Source organism: Pseudophryne corroboree, chromosome 1, assembly GCF_028390025.1.
Source record: "Pseudophryne corroboree isolate aPseCor3 chromosome 1, aPseCor3.hap2, whole genome shotgun sequence".
Taxonomy (NCBI): Eukaryota; Metazoa; Chordata; class Amphibia; order Anura; family Myobatrachidae; genus Pseudophryne; species Pseudophryne corroboree.
In genome coordinates, this window is record NC_086444.1 from 1087868947 (window position 1) to 1087888582 (window position 19636).

General features: G+C 48.2%; 1 protein-coding gene across 2 annotated transcripts in view; it reads left to right on the forward strand.

The window, feature by feature from the left end:
• The window catches only part of LOC134927206 (uncharacterized), a 605974-nt gene that overhangs the window by 251321 nt on the left and 335017 nt on the right, over positions 1–19636 (forward strand). For both annotated transcript variants that reach the window (XM_063921361.1, XM_063921370.1), the window contains exon 9: positions 19196–19315. In XM_063921361.1, the coding sequence (XP_063777431.1) occupies positions 19196–19315 (120 nt within the window). The remainder of the gene's footprint in view (positions 1–19195; positions 19316–19636) is intronic.

A 19636-nucleotide genomic window follows, 5' to 3' on the forward strand; every position in this document is an offset into this window, starting at 1 on the left:
GAGAATTCTCTTGTGGGAAGCTGCCGTCTCTTGTCTGGAGATTCCCGCTCTTTTTCCTCATGAGAGGAGGGAAATTTACCTCAGCATTCTTCCCCTTAACATGTGTACTCTCGTGTCAGGGACAGATGAGTCATCAGTGATATGCAAATCATCTTTTATTCCAATAATCATATATTGAATATTTTTTAGCCCTCTTGGCTGTAACTTTGCATTATCGTAGTCGACAGTGGAGTTAAACTCCGTGTTGATACCAGTGTTTGTTAATTTGGATAGTGAGCATAGAGAGACTCTGAAGGTCTCTGTGACATAGGGACAGACCAGGGTAGATTTCCTTTCTGTTCCCTAACCTTTTGTGCAATAAGTTTACCTCAGCACTTTCACATATCCAAACAGGTGTCGGCGTTGTCGACGAAGACACCCTCTCACACACATATCCGCTCTATCACCTCCTTAGAGGATCCTTTTACCTCAGACATGTCGACACACGCGTACGGACACACCATACACACAGGGGATGCTCTATTTGAAGACAGTTCCCCCACAAGGCCCTTTGGAGAGACAAAGAGAGAGTATGCCAGCTCACACCCCAGCACTATATAACCCAGGGATTACACTCTAACTCAGTGTTTACCCATTAGCTGCTGTATATACAATTTTTTCGCCTAAATTTATGTGCCCCCCCTCTCTTTCCACCCTTTGTGTACCAGGATACTGCAGGGGAGAGCCTGGGGAGCTTCCTTCCAGCGGAGCTGTGAAGAAAAAATGGAGCCAGTGTGCTGAGGAAGAAGGCCCGGCTCCCTCAGCGGCGGGCTTCTGTCCTTTTATGTACTTTAATGGCGGGGTTTTTTACACATATACAGTGCTAGACTGTATTATGTGTGTTTTTGTTGCCAAAAGGTAATTTAATTGCTGCCCAGGGCGCCCCCCCCCCCCAGCGCCCTGCACCCACCAGTGACCGGAGCGTGTGGTGTGCTGTGGGAGCAATGGCGCACAGCTGCAGTGCTGTGCGCTACCTTTTTGAAGACCGGAGTCTTCAGCCGCCGATTTTCTCCTGGTTCTTCCGTCTCCTGGCTTTGCAAGAGGGGAGGAGGGCGCGGCTCCGGGACCGGACGACCGAGGCTGGGCCTGTGTTCGATCCCTCTGGAGCTAATGGTGTCCAGTAGCCGTAGAAGCCCAAGCTAGCTGCAAGCAGGTAGGTTCGCTTCTCTCCCCTCAGTCCCACGAAGCAGTGAGTCTGTTGCCAGCAGATCTCACTGAAAATAAAAACCAACAAATACTTTATTTTCGAGGAAGCTCAGGAGAGCCCCTAGTGTGCATCCAGCTCTGGCCGGGCACAGATACTAACTGAGGTCTGGAGGAGGGGCATAGAGGGAGGAGCCAGTGCACACCAGATATAGTACCCCATGGTCCTTACGGAGTACCCAGCATCCACTAGGACGTCAGAGAAATAACGAACAGCCTAAACCCTATTCAGGGCACTGACTCACATCTTCGCCCCTGACTATCCTTGGGCAGCTGGTCTGCAAACAAAGGGGTCAATTTACTGTACTAAGGCCCTCATTCCGAGTTGTTTGCTCGCAAGCTGCTTTTAGCAGCATTGCACACGCTAAGCCGCCGCCTACTGGGAGTGTATGTTAGCTTCTCAAAATTGCGAACGAAAGATTCTCAAAATTGCGAATAGACACCTCTTAGCAGTTTCTGAGTAGCTCCAGACTTACTCAGCATCTGCAATCAGTTCAGTCCGTTTCGTTCCTGGTTTGACGTCACAAATACGCCCAGCGTTCGCTGAGGCACTCCCCAGTTTCTCCAGCCACTCCCGCGTTTTTCCAAGAAACGTCAGCGTTTTTTCACACACCCCCATTAAACGGCCAGTTTCCGCCCAGAAACACTCACTTCCTGTCAATCACATTACGATCACCAGAACGAAGAAAAAAACGTGAGTAAAATACCTAACTGCATAGCAAATTTACTTGGCGCAGTCGCAGTGCGGACATTGCGCATGCGCAGTTAGCGGAAAATCGCTGCGATGCGAATGATCATATTCTACTTAACATTTATCTAGCTGCTTCTAGAAGATAATAGATAGAATATGATTGGTTACTATGGTCAACATGACCAACATTACCAGTTCTAAAAAAAACTCCCACCATAGTAAATTCATCCCACAGTCTCTAAAAGTCTTTCCATTCCTGTGTCTCACAGTTATATCACAGGCTCCAGCCTGACTGAACTTGGCTGCCACAGCTGCTCACATACTGTATACCAGTGATTTTTAACCATTTTTTACTCGCGGCACACCAAACAATATTTTAAAATTGCCAAGGCACACCATCAGTAACCCACAGAAAAAAAAACAACAAACACACATTGGCCCTCATAGTAAAAAAAAATCCAAACATACATTTGCCTACACAGAAAAAACAATCACATTGCTCCACACATAAATCATATTGCTCCCTACATAATTCCTATTGCTCCCCACAAGAATTAGTCATACTGCTCCCCCATAAATCCTTATTCTCCCCACATAAATCCTATTGTTCCCCACAGGAGAAAAAAAACACCCTACCGGTCAGCTGTCCTCCTCCATTTCCCTCAGTGGCGGGGATTGTTCATAGTGGAGTGCTGCGAATACTGAGCAGTGGGCGGTCGGGCAGGTGTGGATGTGGGTGGGCAAGGAAAGCTGTGTATGCAGGCAGGAACTGGAAGATGTGTGTGAGGTGGGTGGGCTGGCTGTGTGGTGAGAAGCGGCGGCCATGAACTATGATATCACACCGTCCTGTCTTCAATGCATACGTCACAGCCAGAGCACGACTGATCCTCTAAGAAGAGCCCGGGCCAATAGTTAACTCTGAAGGTGCCGGAATCTTCTCTGGCTCCGCGGTACACCTTGCAACTGGTCGCGGCACACTAGTGTGCCACAGCACACTGGTTGAAAAAGCCTGCTGTATACAGTCTCACAGTCGGGCCTACTTACTTGTAGGGGACACAAGCTCCTGCCTGGCTTTGCTGTCACTGCTTCCCAAGTGTAGTGTCAGAGGTTCAGGGATCTCCCTGCATCTTTCAGGTTTGACCCTGGCCACCCAACCTGTTTCACTATGACTACAGCCCCACTTGGACTGTGTCCACCAGCAGCATCACTTGGACCCTGTGCAAAGAGCAGCCTCTAGATGTGGACACACCTCCTTTTTGTTCCTTGTGTGGGCGAATCCCTCCAGCCACACACTGAATAGCCTGTTCATCAGTGCCATCCTTGGATATACTGCCACAGTTGCTATGGGCAAAACCTTCCTTTTTTATATCACTGGATTGTCAATTCATGCTAGGACCTTTTATATTTGTCAAAACACTCCCCCTACCCACCACATTTTTCCTTAATTTTCCACCTGCCTACCACATTTTTTCCTACATGCCACCATGCCTACCACACTTTCTCACATTCCCTTCCCTGCCCACCACATATTTCCTCACGTCACCCTGCCTACCATATTTATACTTGCATGCCTCCCACATCTACTAAAGTTTTCCTTACATGCCCTTCCTGCCTGCCACATTTTCCTTACATACCTCCCTGCCCACCACAATTTTCCTTTCATGCCCCCCACTGCTTACCACATTTTTATTTGCATTGATTTATTTATTTATTAACAGTTTCTTATATAGCGCAGCATATTCTGTTTGCGCTTTATAATTGGAAGAACAGTAATAGAACAAAACTGGGCAAAAACAGACAGACAAGAGGTAGGAAGGCCCTGCTCGCAAGCTTACAATCTATAGGGAAATAGGCATTGATACACAAGTATAGATGCTACCTATTGCATAATGGTCCACCAGATTGCTAGGTTCTTAATAGGTTGTATGATATGATCACGGCCAAGGGTCAGGAGGGTGTGAGAGTTAAGAAATACAAGATATGTGATGTTACGTGTACTGTATAGAGAGATAGGGAAGCACTGAAGGTTAGGTGGGTGGGTCTGGAATTTGATAGACTTGTCTGAAGATGTGAGTTTTCATGGAACGTTTAAAGGTTTGGAGACTAGAGGTGAGTAGGAGGGCATTCCACAGAGTGGGTGAAGCCGGATAATGGGGGTAATTCCAAGTTGATCGCAGCAGGAATTTTGTTAGCAGTTGGGCAAAACCATGTGCACTGCAGGGGAGGCAGATTTCACATGTGCAGAGAGAGTTAGATTTGGGTGTGGTGTGTTCAATCTGCAATCTAATTTGCAGTGTAAAAATAAAGCAGCCAGTATATACCCTGCACAGAAATAAAATAATCTACCCAAATCTAACTCTTTCTGCACATGTTATATCTGCCTCCCCTGCAGTGCACATGGTTTTGCCCAACTGCTAACAAAATTCCTGCTGCGATCAACTTGGAATTACCCCAAAGTCCTGTAATTTTAAGTGGGAACAAGTAATACGTGTACTAGCCTTGTGTGTAAGTAAAAGTATTTTAGATTGAATACGGTAGAATACCGGTAACCAGTGGAGGGACTGACAGAGTGGATCTGCAGACGATGAACATCTAGCGAGGAAGATTAGCCTCGCAGCTGCATTCAAAACGGATTGTAGTGGTGAGAGCCTATTTTTGGGAAGACCAGTCAGAAGAATATTACAATAATCCCATCACATTTTTCCCTACTGCCTCCCACTGCCTGCCAGTCCCCCACATTGCCCTTTTTACTTACCTGATTCTCTGCCTATGCCTCCATTTAGGCACTGTCTTTGATTTTGCCAATGAAGGTAACAGGGTGAGCGGTGAGCAGTGTGGGGTAGCACTGCCCGCCTCCCCCCCACACACACACCTCCCCACACACACCCCCTTTCCTCCTCCATGATCAGCATTATGTGTGCACAGATTAGCCATCTGCAGCAATACAGTGAGGAAGAAGAGCAGAATGCGGAAGCTTGCCATTGGTTATGGGGGTGGGGTTCCTGGCCACTTCCCAAAGCAGGAAAGTGTGGACAGTCATGTCCAAAACTCAGTTTTTAAAGCAACAGTCAAAAGTAGTAGATTGCACAAATTAAACTTGTCACAAAATGATAGTGGCGCACATCATGCAGGGTTAGCCACCCTCCTGAATTCTCCACTTCTGTCATTTGTGGTTCTACAATCACCAGCATTCTCAAGTAATCAAACACTTCTAGGCCTTGATGAGACTAATATGGCACTAAATCCCCAACCCATGCTGAACAAGATAGAGTGACTGACATATTGATAGGAGGACATCATGCAGTTGATATCCCTGTTATAGTGACACTAGTCCAGCTGATTATACATAGCTTGATGGTGCCAATCGCATCACGTCTAGTTCAAATCGCACCGTTTTATTTTCCCTTGCGATGCGTGCTCCTGCATAGTCAATATCGCAAAGCAAAATAGTATGTGCAGTCTAGTATTTTTGTATTATATCGCATACATTACATATTGTAGTGCAGTCAAAGGTGGTCATTCCGAGTTGATCGCAGCCAGCAACTTTTAGCTGCTGGAGCGATCAATAGTCCATGCGTATAGGGGAGTGTATTTTAGCTTGGCAGGGCTAGTAGACTAGGGCTGGACATACTTACCCTGTGTGATGGATCCAGCGATGATGGGACCGGCTTTGACGTCACACCTCCGCCCTCCGTTGTCCTGGACACACCTGCGTTTTAGTCAACACTCCCCGAAAACGGTCTCCAACGGTCCGGATCCGCCCATCCACACCTCCTTCCTGTCAATATTCTTATCGGTCCCCGCTGCGTCCACTTCCGTTGGTAGCCGCAACATAATCCGGCGACCCCTGACGCCGGGCAACATTGCGCACAGCTGACGCCGCGCACGCGCACAACGGCTGCCGCGCATTCCGCACCAGTTCGCACCGCAGCGAAAAACCGCTGCGTGCGAACGGGTCAGAATGACACCCAAAATCAGGTGTAGTTGAAATTGCATGTAGTTCAGATCGCATAGCACACATTGTATAGGCTCAAGTCGCACCTAGCACAGATCTCACCGTGTGTGGGCACCATGAGTCTTGTAGAAGCTGTTTTCTGTGCCCTACCTGGGCTATGAGTGCTGGTGCTAATTACTTTTTCTTTTACATTTATTTATGTTTAGCCCTCTCTTTATAGACTGGCAAGGTCTGTGCTGATGATAATCAGCAGCACAAAGGAACTTGTGGCTGCCATTGAGCAACTGCAATATGGCTTCTAAAAGTTGTCTATAGGGGTTATTCAGTTTTGTTAGCAAACCAAAAAAGTAAGCAATTGGGCAAAACCATGGTGGTCATTCCGAGTTGTTCGCTCGTAATTTTTTTATCGCAACGGAGCGATTAGTCGCTAACGCGCATGCGCAATGTCCGCAGTGTGACTGCGCCAAGTAAATTTGCTATGCAGTTAGGTATTTTACTCACGGCATTACAAGGTTTTTTCTTCGTTCTGGCGATCGTAATGTGATTGACAGGAAGTGGGTGTTTCTGGGCGGAAACTGGCCGTTTTATGGGTGTGTGTGAAAAAACGCTACCGTTTCTGGGAAAAACGCGGGAGTGGCTGGAGAAACGGGGGAGTGCCTGGGCGAACGCTGGGTGTGTTTGTGACGTCAAACCAGGAACGACACTGAGTGAACTGATCGCAATGGCAGAGTAAGTCTCGAGCTACTCAGAAACTGCTAAGAGAGGTCTAATCGCAATATTGCAAATCCGTCGTTCGCAATTTTGAGAAGCTAAGATTCACTCCCAGTAGGCGGCGGCTTAGCGTGTGCAAAGCTGCTAAAAGCAGCTTGCGAGCGAACAACTCGGAATGAGGGCCCATGTGCACTGCAGGTGGGGCAGATGTAACGTGCAGAGAGGTTTGGATTTGGGCTGATTCTATTGTTTCTGTGCAGGGTAAATACAGGCTGCTTTATTTTTACATCGCAATTTAGATTTCAGTTTGAACACGCCCCACCCAAATCTAACTCTCTCTGCCCATGTTACATCTGCCCCCAGTGGCGTATGTTCGTCCCAGTTGCCAGGAGGCAAGTTTGTCCCAGCTACCCACCCCCCTATATTTAGATAAATATATGTATACTAGGTGATCTATGGGCGCTCTTCACACCGTCGTAAGGGGCTACGCCCCCTTAACCCTTGCACACCCTTGTGGTGTGCAATATTTATATTATATGTAGTATTACCTCCAATCATAATTGTGTGAGTTGTTAAATATTGCATGGACAAAGGGCGTGCACTGGTTAAGGGGTCGGACCCCCTTGCAATAGTGTGAACAGCGCACGCAGGGCCAGATGAATCACCTAGTAGGTGCTTTTGTTAGGGGAGTGGCGGGTGCGGGGAAGACGCGGATGGGATCCGGGGGTGCAGCGGGAGAGGAGGTTGCGGTGGTGCCGCTGGTGGGTGAGGGGCTGGTGCGGTGGTGCTTTGGGTGGGGGAGGGTTCATGGGTGTTGCGGGTGGGGGTCCGAAGCCACTGCGGGTGAGGGAGGAGCAGTTGCAAGGGTGCCCTGGGTGGGGGAGGGGCAGATGCGGTGGTGTGGCGGGTGGGGGAGGGGCGGGTGCGGGGGTGCTGCGGGTGGGGGAGGGGCTCCGGAGCTACTGCGGGTGCTGGAGGGGGTGTGTGGGGGGTGCCGCGAATGGGGCCCGTAGATACTGCGAGTGGGGGAGGGGCAGGTAATGATCTCCTGGTTCTCCTGTCAGCAGCTAAGCGCTTGTCCTCCCCTTGGCAGTGGTTCTCCTAGAGACTCGCACAGCAGCAAATCAGCCAGTCACTATTGTTAGCGCCGGTGTCCCAACACGCCGCATAACAGCGAAGAAGATGCACTCAATAAACTACAGCTCCCAGGAGCCCTAAGGGCCGGAATGCTTCTGCGCTGAGGGCTGCTGGGAGCTGTAGTTTATTTAGTGCGTCTAGGCACGTTGGGACACTGGTGCTAACAATAGTGACTGGCTGGCAGAACTGACTGACTGAATCAATGTAAAAGATGAGAGTTCTGTGCAGTGTCAGTGACACTGCACACAGGACCGGCGCTAGCCTCTCAGCAAAGGGATGCAGTGCAGGGAGGCCCCAGGAAGGACAGGCATTCTCCATGCTCTGCATCCCTCTGCTGAGCTGCTGCAGCTATCCCTGCTGCTGCTGCCGGCTGCTGTCACACATGCAGCTGCGTCGGCAGCACAAACCTCCTCTCCCCCTCGACACCGGCAGCACAATGCCTCCTCTCCCCCTCCCCTCCCCTGTGTGACATTCAGTGGCCGGGCGGGAGCCAAAGTGGGTGGAGCTAGATGATAATAAGGGGTGAAGCTAGACAGGACCATGCTGCAGCAGGAGGATGAGCTGCTACAGCTTCGGCCAGCCAGACTTAATTTGGTAAGTGTCTGGAAAGAGAGTGAGTGTCTGTGTATAATGTATATGTGTGACTGTGTATGTGTGTAATGTATGTGTGTGTGTGTGTGTGTGTGTGTGTGTGTGTGTTTGTGTATATATATGTGTATGTATGACTGCAGCATAATGTGTGTAAGCATCACTGGTACAGGGGGGGGGGGCGTTAGGTGTGTAAGCGTCACTGGTACGGGGGGGGCCTTACGTGTGTAAGCATCACTGGTACGGGGGGGGCATTACGTGTGTAAGCGTCACTGGTACAGGGGGGAGGCGTTACATGTGTAAGCGTCACTGGTACAGGGGGAGGCGTTACATGTGTAAGCGTCACTGGTACAGGGGGGAGGCGTTACATGTGTAAGCGTCACTGGTACAGGGGGGGCGTTACGTGTGTAAGCGTCACTGGTACAGGGGGGGGCGTTACGCGCGTAAGCGTCACTGGTACTGGGGGGTCGTTACGCGTGTAAGCGTCACTGGTACAGGAGGCGTTACGCGTATTAGCGTCACTGGTACAGGGGGGGTGTTACGTGTGTAAGCATCACTGGTACAGGAAGCATTACGTGTGTAAGCGTCACTGCTACAGGGGGGCGTTACATGTGTAAGCGTCACTGGTTCAGGAGGCGTTACATGTGTAAGTGTCTCTACTACAGGGGGTATTATGTGCGCTGTCCCTTTGTAAAGTATGTGAGGGTGCAAATTTATAGTTTGCAGGGGGGCGCCGAACACCCTAGCACCAGCCCTGACTGCACACCCACTGCACTGCACAGCACTGTCACCTTTTACATTGATTCAGCGTCCATACATTACCGTCCGCGATATCACCCACTCTATCCGTTACATTAGCCCTCTCGGGGCTTCCAGATCGGCAGCCCAGGTGCTGTGTGCGGAGTCAGGGCCTCTGGGGATCTGGTCGCGGCTATGGCAGGGAGGCACTTCTGTAACATCACACGCAGAGAAGGCTCCGGGGCTCAGAGAGTATGCGGTAAAATATTTTTTTCCCCTATCTACAGCACAGAGACTTGCTGCAGATGCAATTGCATACCCTCCTGCTGTACCTTTTTGGCAGGTACAGTACCTTTTTTTTATGGTCTGTACCGATTTTTGATTCTCCAAACTTCCATTGAAAGTATAGGAAAAGGGGCGTGGCCACTTCCCCTTTTAGAATTTGTAGCGATTTTTAGGTGTAAATTGTTGGAGGGTATGAGGCTGCAGATGCAGTGGGCCTATTTTGGGTTGTGGGGCTGGAGCTGCAGCTCCATTAGCCCCATTATTAATCGTGTTCTGGGAAAACATAGCAGCCAAAGGGCAGAGCCTCCCATTGGATGTAACCTGTGTGGGAGGGCTTTTCTCGGCCAATCAGCTGTGGACTGGGTGTGATAGACCTGCCACTAACCCAATGAGAGCTCCTAGCCATGCCCAGCGTTAGAGACACAGATCTGGGCTATTATATAGGAGATATGTGTTTGTATAAGTGTGTGTGTGTGTGTGTGTGTGTGTGTGTGTGTGTTTTTGTGTGTGTGTGTGTGTGTGTGTGTGTGTTTGTGTGTGTGTGTGTGTGTGTGTGTGTGTGTGTGTGTGTGTGTGTGTGTGTGTGTGTGTGTGTGTGTGTGTGTGGTGTTCTGAATTTTTTTTTTTACATACTGTATATATACACATTTCATTGTCTTTTATTTTAAATCACACATTTCTTAGCAGTCATAACCAGGATTAGAACATATAAAAACTATAAATTCAGTAAATGGTGGAATAATATCCCAATAGACCAGTCATATATTTGAGGTACCAGATATCTTTCTTAGATGTGTAGCACCCTATGATGAAAACCCTCTCCCTGTTATGATTCCTGAACTCCAGACCGGAGGAGATCTTATGACAGGGATCTGAGTTCAGGAAAATAAGCTGGTTGTGGGAGCTGGAAGGCCTAGTAACCCCTGGCGCCCTAACTCCGTTGTCTCGCCCGTGTTATCAGAAATCCCCTGCGAGACTATGGTTGCTTGAGCCCATGGCAGCCGCGTTCGAAGGGCGGATTATGTCTGCCCAACCCCGATGCCCCCGCAGGTCTTAATGGGAGACAAGGGGAAGTCCGAGACAGGGTGATAACAAGGGGCCCTCTGACTAAGCAACACGGCCAGGGGTTACAAGCTGACTTAACTAAATCAAAAGGTATGTGCGGATTTGCCGCCAGGGAAAAGGACAACCAAAGATCCACTGATCCGACACTCCTATCCGGCACCGCTGGACACCAGAGTGGATCTGTGGAAGCGGAATCCTCCGCAAAACTCCAGAACACAATATAAACAAAATAATAAATAGTAGCGGACTAGCCGCAACACACGGCTGCGCCGCGACTCACGAACACCACCAGATGTTAAAGGTGCTCGATCAGACTCCAGGAACAGATGGTAACTTCCGAGTACAGGATCTCTGAGAACAGGAACAACCAAATAGACCGGGACTGGGAACTCTCTGCAGCAGACAAGGCAAACAGGAAACTATCACCGGCGTCTGTAGGAAGTCCTGAGGATGCCTTTATTCAGGCACCCTCCAATCAAGATCCAGATAGGACAATCAAAAGAAATGCCGTGCAGCTTGCATGCTGCACGGCCAGCACATAATCAGGGCAATAGGATAGACCCAGCAACGGGGAACGCGGCTGCACGTGGCGTCCCCGTTGCTAAGGCCAGAGGCGGCTCCGTGCGCCCAGCGTCTCAGCGTTGCCAGGGAGCCGGCGGCTGAACGCGCCCGGCGTCCCTGGTTGCTAGGCGCCGGGCCGCACGGCCGAGCGGACCCCGGCGCCTAACAGTACCCCCCCCTTGAGGAGGGGTCAAGGAACCCCCAAAGCCCGGTTTCCGAGGAAATTCATGAAAAAATGCCCTTTTCAGCCTCGGGGCATGAAGGTCTTCATCCAGGACCTACGACCTTTCCTCTGGCCCATAACCTCTCCAATGCACCAAAAAATAAAGCCGACCCCGGGACAACTTGGAATCGAGAACCTTCTCAACCAAGAACTCTTGCTGACCCTGTACATTAACTGGTGATCTCCCCTGAGATTTTTTACGAGGAAATCTGCTGGACGAAACATATGGTTTAAGCAATGAGCAATGGAAGGTATTTCCGATCCGTAAAGTCTTTGGTAAACGTAACCGGAAAGCAACTGGATTGACTTTTTTGATAATGAGAAATGGTCCAATAAATCTAGGACCCAATCTGGCTGAAGTTTGTCGAAGTTTGATGTTGCGAGTCGACAACCACACCCTGTCTCCTACTTTAAAAGTGCACGGCCGCCGGAGCCTGTCAGAAAATTTCTTTTCCCGAAAAGCTGCTTTTCTGAGAGCCAGGTGCACTTTTTTCCAAATAAGTTTAAGATGAGAGGTCAGGGCCAGAGAGGAGACAGAGGAATGTTGAAAAAATGAATTAGCTCTGGGGTGGAAACCAAAAACTGCAAAAAATGGAGACACATTGGTGGAGGAATGACAGGCATTATTATAAGCAAACTCCGCCAATGGAAGAAACTCAGACCAGTCATTTTGGAGTTTGGCCGAGTACAAACGCAAATATTGTTTTAGAGATTGATTAACTCGCTCAGTCTGTCCATTGGATTGTGGATGATAGCCGGAGGTTAATGATAATTTCATCTTTAACGAAGCACAAAAAGATTTCCAAAATTGCGCAATGAATTGTGGACCCCTGTCAGAAACAATATCGGTGGGTAACCCATGGAGTCTGAAAACATGACGGAGGAATAAGACTGCCAATCCCTGGGCAGATGGCAATCGGGGAAGAGCAATGAAATGGGCCATTTTGCTAAAACGGTCCACTACTACCCATATGACTCGGCATCCTGCTGACAGAGGGAGGTCCACCACAAAATCCATGGAGATATGCGACCATGGCCTAAGGGGAACATTCAAGGGCATGAGTTGACCAATGGGCAAAGAATGAGGAACTTTATGCTGTGCACAGACCTGACACGAAAAAACAAACTCTTTAATGTCTTTGGAAAGACCAGGCCACCATACTGAGCGGGATACCAATTCCAAAGTCTTGGCGATTCCAGGATGCCCGGCAACTTTGCTATCATGAAACTCTGCCAAAACAGTTGCTCTCAAAAATTCAGGGACAAAAAGACGACCAGCAGGAGTATTTCCAGGAGCTTGATGTTGAAGCAGCTTTAATTGGGAAAATACATCCTGTGTGAGACCTGCCTGAATGACTGAAGACGGAAGTATGGGGGTAACAGGACTGTTGTCTTGAACCGGAAGGAAACTGCGTGACAGGGCATCTGCCTTGGTATTCTTGGAACCTGGTCTGAAGGTGATAATGAATTTGAAACGAGTAAAAAATAAAGCCCAACGAGCCTGTCGGGCATTCAGTCGTTTAGCCGATTCAATGTATTGAAGATTTTTGTGATCAGTCAAAACTGAAATGGTATGGGTCGCTCCTTCAAGCCAATGTCTCCACTCCTCGAAAGCCCATTTAATAGCCAGCAATTCCCGGTTACCAACGTCGTAGTTGGATTCTGCAGATGAGAATTTCCTGGACATATAGGCACAAGGATGTAACTCAAGGGAATCTGGATCCTTCTGAGACAGGATAGCCCCTACTCCAACCTCCGAGGCATCAACCTCAACAATGAAAGGTAATTCTGGGTTGGGATGTCTAAGGACAGGGGCTGAGACAAAGGCTTGTTTTAAGGCCTGAAAAGATAACTCTGCTTCACATGACCAATTGGTAGGATCTGCTCCCTTCTTAGTAAGTGCCACAATAGGAGCAACTAGGTCAGAGAAAGAGTGAATAAATCTTCTATAGTAGTTTGCAAACCCTAAAAAGCGCTGAATTGCTTTTAAATTGGTGGGTTGCGCCCAACTAAGGATGGCCTGGAGCTTTTTTGGTTCCATTCGGAATCCCCGAGGGGAAATAATGTACCCTAAAAAGGATACTTCTGTGACATGAAATTCACACTTTTCCAGCTTGGCATATAAGTGATTTTCACGTAATTTCTTTAGCACCTGACGCACCTGGGTAACATGCTGTTCCACGGAGTCAGAATATATCAAAATATCGTCTAAATAGACCACGACGAATCTTCCCAGAAACTCACGAAGCACATCATTAATGAGGTCCTGGAAAACTGCCGGAGCGTTAGATAGGCCGAATGGCATGACCAGATACTCATAGTGGCCTGACTGAGTACTAAATGCCGTTTTCCATTCATCCCCTGACTTGATTCTGATGAGGTTATATGCTCCTCTCAGATCAATCTTAGAGAAAATAACAGCCGAACGTAGCTGATCAAAGATGACAGAGATCAGCGGCAGAGGGTAAGTATTCTTTACTGAGATTTTATTCAGAGCTCTAAAGTCAATGCAGGGTCTGAGTGAACCATCCTTCTTCTCTACGAAGAAGAACCCTGCACTTAAAGGGGATTTAGATGGCCTGATAAACCCTTTCCCAAGGCTTTCTTTCACATACTCATTCATGGCCACAGTTTCAGGACCAGACAATGCATATAACCTTCCTTTAGGCAACGTGGCACCAGGAATTAACTCAATGGTACAATCATAAGGCCTATGGGGAGGCAAAATATCTGCATTGCCCTTAGAAAACACATCAACAAAATCCTGGTATTCCCCAGGAATATGTGCGGAACCGGCGGCAGCTACTCGGATAGGAAGCGTAATACATTCTTTATCACAGATGGTACCCCATTGTAGGATCTCCCCGGACTGCCAATCTATGATGGGATTATGAAAGGCCAGCCAAGGGTGACCCAGAACCACAGGAACTGCTGGACAATGGGTAAGGAAAAACTCAATCTTTTCAGAATGCAAAGCTCCCACCGAGAGCAAAACTGGAGGTGTACATAGAGAAATAACCCCATTGGACAAGGGACTCCCGTCTAAACCATGCATGGTGATACACCTATTCAAGGTTAGCTGAGGAATACCTAAGGCCTTGGCCCATGTTAAATCCATAAAGTTTCCTGAAGCTCCACTGTCCACAAAAGCAGAGACCGAGGAACAGAGGCTGCCATAGGAAACTTTAACAGGAACCAACAGTGAATTATTTGAGGAGATGAGCTGCAGACCAAAGTGAACCCCCTCACAACTCACTTGGTCAGGAAGTTTCCCGACTTGTTTGGACAACTACGGGCAAAATGTCCCTTACCTCCGCAGTATAAACACAGACCAGAATTTTGCCTCCTGGTTCTTTCTTCCGGAGACAATTTGGAGAGACCTATCTGCATAGGCTCCTCTATGTCTACAGGAATGGAAGGAACCCAGGAAGAGGACCCGACAGATGCCCCTTTTTCAGCCCTCCGCTCTCTGAGCCGACGATCTATCTTAATAGAGAGCTCCATGAGGTTATCGAGGTTCGCAGGAGCGGGATACTGGAGGAGACTGTCTTTTATAGATTCAGATAAGCCGAGGCGAAACTGACTGCGCAGGGCTGGGTCATTCCAGCCACAGTCGTTCGACCAACGGCGAAACTCCGTACAATAATTCTCTGCGGGATTCCTACCCTGTCTAAGAGCACGCAACTGACTTTCTGCGGATGCCTCTCTATCAGGGTCGTCATACAATAGCCCTAAAGATTTTAAAAAGGCGTCTACAGACGATAAGGCCGGATCGTCTGTCTTTAAACCAAAAGCCCAGGTCTGAGGATCCCCCTGGAGCAGAGAAATAATAATCCCAACCCGCTGAGCCTCTGTACCTGAGGTAACTGGTCTTAAACGAAAATACAGTTTGCAAGATTCTTTAAAATTAAAAAACTGCTTTCTATCCCCAGAAAAACGGTCAGGCAGATGCATTTTTGGTTCAGGGACGACCCTCGGGGAGGTCCGTAACAGATCTTCCTGTGAGCTCACCCGGATGGACAGATCCTGAACCATCTGAGTAAGTTCCTGAATCTGACTAACTAGAAACTGGCCAGGATTTGGCCCAACACCGGTGGGATTCATGAGGCCGACAAAAATCTCCCAACTGAATAAGTGAAAAAATTAACTCTTGTTCAAATTTTTTCTTTTGTTTGGCCGGTGATAATGTTATGATTCCTGAACTCCAGACCGGAGGAGATCTTATGACAGGGATCTGAGTTCAGGAAAATAAGCTGGTTGTGGGAGCTGGAAGGCCTAGTAACCCCTGGCGCCCTAACTCCGTTGTCTCGCCCGTGTTATCAGAAATCCCCTGCGAGACTATGGTTGCTTGAGCCCATGGCAGCCGCGTTCGAAGGGCGGATTATGTCTGCCCAACCCCGATGCCCCCGCAGGTCTTAATGGGAGACAAGGGGAAGTCCGAGACAGGGTGATAACAAGGGGCCCTCTGACTAAGCAACACGGCCAGGGGTTACAAGCTGACTTAACTAAATCAAAAGGTATGTGCGGATTTGCCGCCAGGGAAAAGGACAACCAAAGATCCACTGATCCGACACTCCTATCCGGCACCGCTGGACACCAGAGTGGATCTGTGGAAGCGGAATCCTCCGCAAAACTCCAGAACACAATATAAACAAAATAATAAATAGTAGCGGACTAGCCGCAACACACGGCTGCGCCGCGACTCACGAACACCACCAGATGTTAAAGGTGCTCGATCAGACTCCAGGAACAGATGGTAACTTCCGAGTACAGGATCTCTGAGAACAGGAACAACCAAATAGACCGGGACTGGGAACTCTCTGCAGCAGACAAGGCAAACAGGAAACTATCACCGGCGTCTGTAGGAAGTCCTGAGGATGCCTTTATTCAGGCACCCTCCAATCAAGATCCAGATAGGACAATCAAAAGAAATGCCGTGCAGCTTGCATGCTGCACGGCCAGCACATAATCAGGGCAATAGGATAGACCCAGCAACGGGGAACGCGGCTGCACGTGGCGTCCCCGTTGCTAAGGCCAGAGGCGGCTCCGTGCGCCCAGCGTCTCAGCGTTGCCAGGGAGCCGGCGGCTGAACGCGCCCGGCGTCCCTGGTTGCTAGGCGCCGGGCCGCACGGCCGAGCGGACCCCGGCGCCTAACACTCCCCAAGAAAAAAAATCACCCAAAAGATAATAACGATTAATATCAATGATGTTTTATTTGATGGACAATAAAAAGACCATATAAAATTACAATACCAAAAAGATCCATATAAATGTCATTGTACAATTGAGCTCAAGGTGGAGATTATTATTTCAACAACATAATGGACACAGATTGGTGAACCCTACGCATTTCGTCTCTGACTTCATCAGGGGCATGAATCTTTTCGGGTGAAAAAAAGGTGAGAACAGGAAGGAGTTAGGAAATAATTATTTAAAGAAGATGAATCCACAATTTTACAACTATATGCACTTAAAAAGTTACATACCAATTAGATCTTAAGGAGGTTATGTAAAGGCAGCCATTCCTCAGGTTCAGTTTTGGAGGCTTAGTTAAAATTCTGAAAATAGCAAGTCCTAATTATAAATCTATTATGAATTTAGATGTTGGATTAACACCAACAAAAAATACAAATATACATACCGTTTGGTGTAAAATCCGTTGGATAAAGTTCCAAAAGGTAAACAATATGTGGCATCTACAAATACCCTAAAAAGTAATTCATCCAATTAGTGGGTGACAGTCAATGAGCAGTTTTAGTTAGGCTGCAGAAAGGGGAGGTTAAAGTGAGGCATTGGCGTTTCTATAATGGGTGCAGCATGTGCAGTGCACTCGGGCCCCTGGGTCCAGGGGGGGGGGGGCCACACCGCGCACACTGCACCCATATCATTTACTTACCATTCCGGAGTCCTGTGGCGACGGCCCTCTAGTGCGGGCATAAATCATTTGAAAATGGCCACTGTGGCCATTTCCAAGTGATTTGCACATGCGCACTGGAGATGTTCCCCGAAACAAGGTGCGGGCGCCATGTTCCCAGAGCCCTGAGCATCCGCAGTAGACTCTAGCAGTATGCCAGAGTTTACAATGGAAGGAACAGGCTGAAATTGGCGCAGCTAAATAACAGCTGTTGAGTAGTGTGTAAAGCTCCTGAAGAGAAAAATATGTAAAAATAACGAAGGAACAGCGCTTGGGGTTTCTGGATGAAATTACATATGAGTAGGCTGTGTTTGGAATGTAAACATGTTTTAATAAAACATTGAATAAAACCAAATAAATATAAATTAATAAAGGCACTACTGAACCATAACAATGTGCTCTGATGTCATTTAAACTGGTATATATGGATAGGCAATTTCAATTCCTCATAATATTTGGAGGATTGAGATAGATCAGTCTCTCGATGATGCAAAGCCAATTTGATTCCACATGTACTGTTTATAATAAAAAGTCTCTGGTATATTGCCCAGCAAGTCATGAGAAAGTAGTTCAATTGAAGACAGGAGTGTCCATTTGTTCCTGCTGGCAAGAAATTGCTCACAAACTGCAGGTAAAGTTGTGGTCTCCTAGGACTTCTGGTTGTTATCTCTTCTCAGGTTTAAGCTGGTCCAGATTTAGGGGTCATTCCGACCTGATCGTAGCTGTGCTAAATTTAGCACAGCTACGATCATCTTCCCTGACATGCGGGGGGATGCACAGCACAGGGCTAGTCCGCCCCGCATGTCAGGTAGCTCCTCCCGCCCCGCACAAGTACAAAAGCTGTGCACAGCGGCAATGCTTTTGTACTTGTAGAGTAACTACCAGCCAGCGCAGCTCCTGCGGCTGGCAGGGAGTTAGTTGTCACTGGCCGGGTCACAGAGGCTATGTGTGACAGCCGCTGCGGCCCGCCCCCACCCAACACGGTCCAGCCACACCTGCATTGGCTGGACTGCAACCACAAAACGGACCAACTCTGCCATGCCACCCCCTACCGCCCAGCGAACGCCTCTGCCAGTCAATCAGGCAGAGGCGATCAATGGGCTGCAACAGCCATCGGCTGTCTGGCATGCGCCGGGGCACAGACCTGATCGGCTACTGTGCGAAAACGCACAGCGCCGATCAGGTCAGAATGACCACCTTAGAGTGGCCAATAGTAAAAGGTCTAGTGTTGCGTAGTGTCCAATGAAAGTTCAGCGCGTTTCTGTGTAGCAGAATCTACACCTTCATCAGGAGCAGAGTATGCCAGAGTCTACTTGCTGCTGAAGAGGAGGGGGCCCACGACGGAGGCTTCAACACGGGTCCCCTTCTCTCTTAAAACGCCCCTGAAGTGAGGGCTAGGGTTAGGTTAGGGGTTAGTCAAACATACCGCCAGAAGTGCTGCAAGATCCGACAGAAGTCATCATCACATGAGCGCCACACATGGAAAACACAGCTAGAGTCGCTAGACCAGCCAAACCAGATAAGTCATCACTAGACATTTTGGAGACATTATTAATGTCAACCAGGGCTGTAGAATGGATTCCCGAGCACCAGTAATAAAAGGGGCATTGCTTTATCACAGATCATGCCTCCTTTTAAAAAGTGTAGGACATACCTTTTTATGTGCCACAAAGTGGCACAGACCTGCAGGAGGGGATGCCATGGGTGTTCCTTAGCCAGGGTCAGATCAAGGGAGGGGTCACGATCAGTGCCATTGCTCACCCCCCCTTTCAGCCAGAGGAAACTGTTGCACTCAGTGACAGCAGCCTTCCTGGACCAACTGTAATAATTGTAGCCAAAATATATTATGGTTATTACAGAGCTGCCCAAACACAAGTCCGCCGCTTATTATGAACTTAGACATAAGTCAATTTGAGTTGCATTAAAAATAGTATAATAAACACAAATACAATTGTATATTTTTGTGGATTACTGCATAAATTCTATCAAACATTTTAGCACTTGTTTTATTCATATTAAGTAAATGACATCATATATTGTAATGTATTCGTGTTTGTAACATGTCATCTCACGTCACACCTGCAGGACACATTACGCACCCCTGATGACATCCCACTTTCAAATGAAGTTTTGGAATTTGCAGGAAAAACAGAATTATATCTGGGACTAGGTAGAAATTCTACACATGATCGTCTTGCCATACAGGTAGGATACTGTAAAATACAATCTAGAATTTTGGTCAGATTACACAATATGGTGAAACACATATATACTGTACAGTGCACAGTTTTGCATGCATAAATTACCAAACAAATTTAGTGTTACAAACTCTTCTGTTATGTTCTGGCCTGGAGTATCTCTGGGCTGCCAGGGGTGCTGCTGTTATATTCTGGCCTGCAGTACCTCTAGGCTGCCATGGGGTGCTGCTGTTATGTTCTGGCCTGCTGTAACTCTGGGTGGCCAGAGGTGCTGTGTTCTGAGAGCAGTCCCAGCTGGTGTAATCAGCTGGAGCTGGCTGCTCTCATA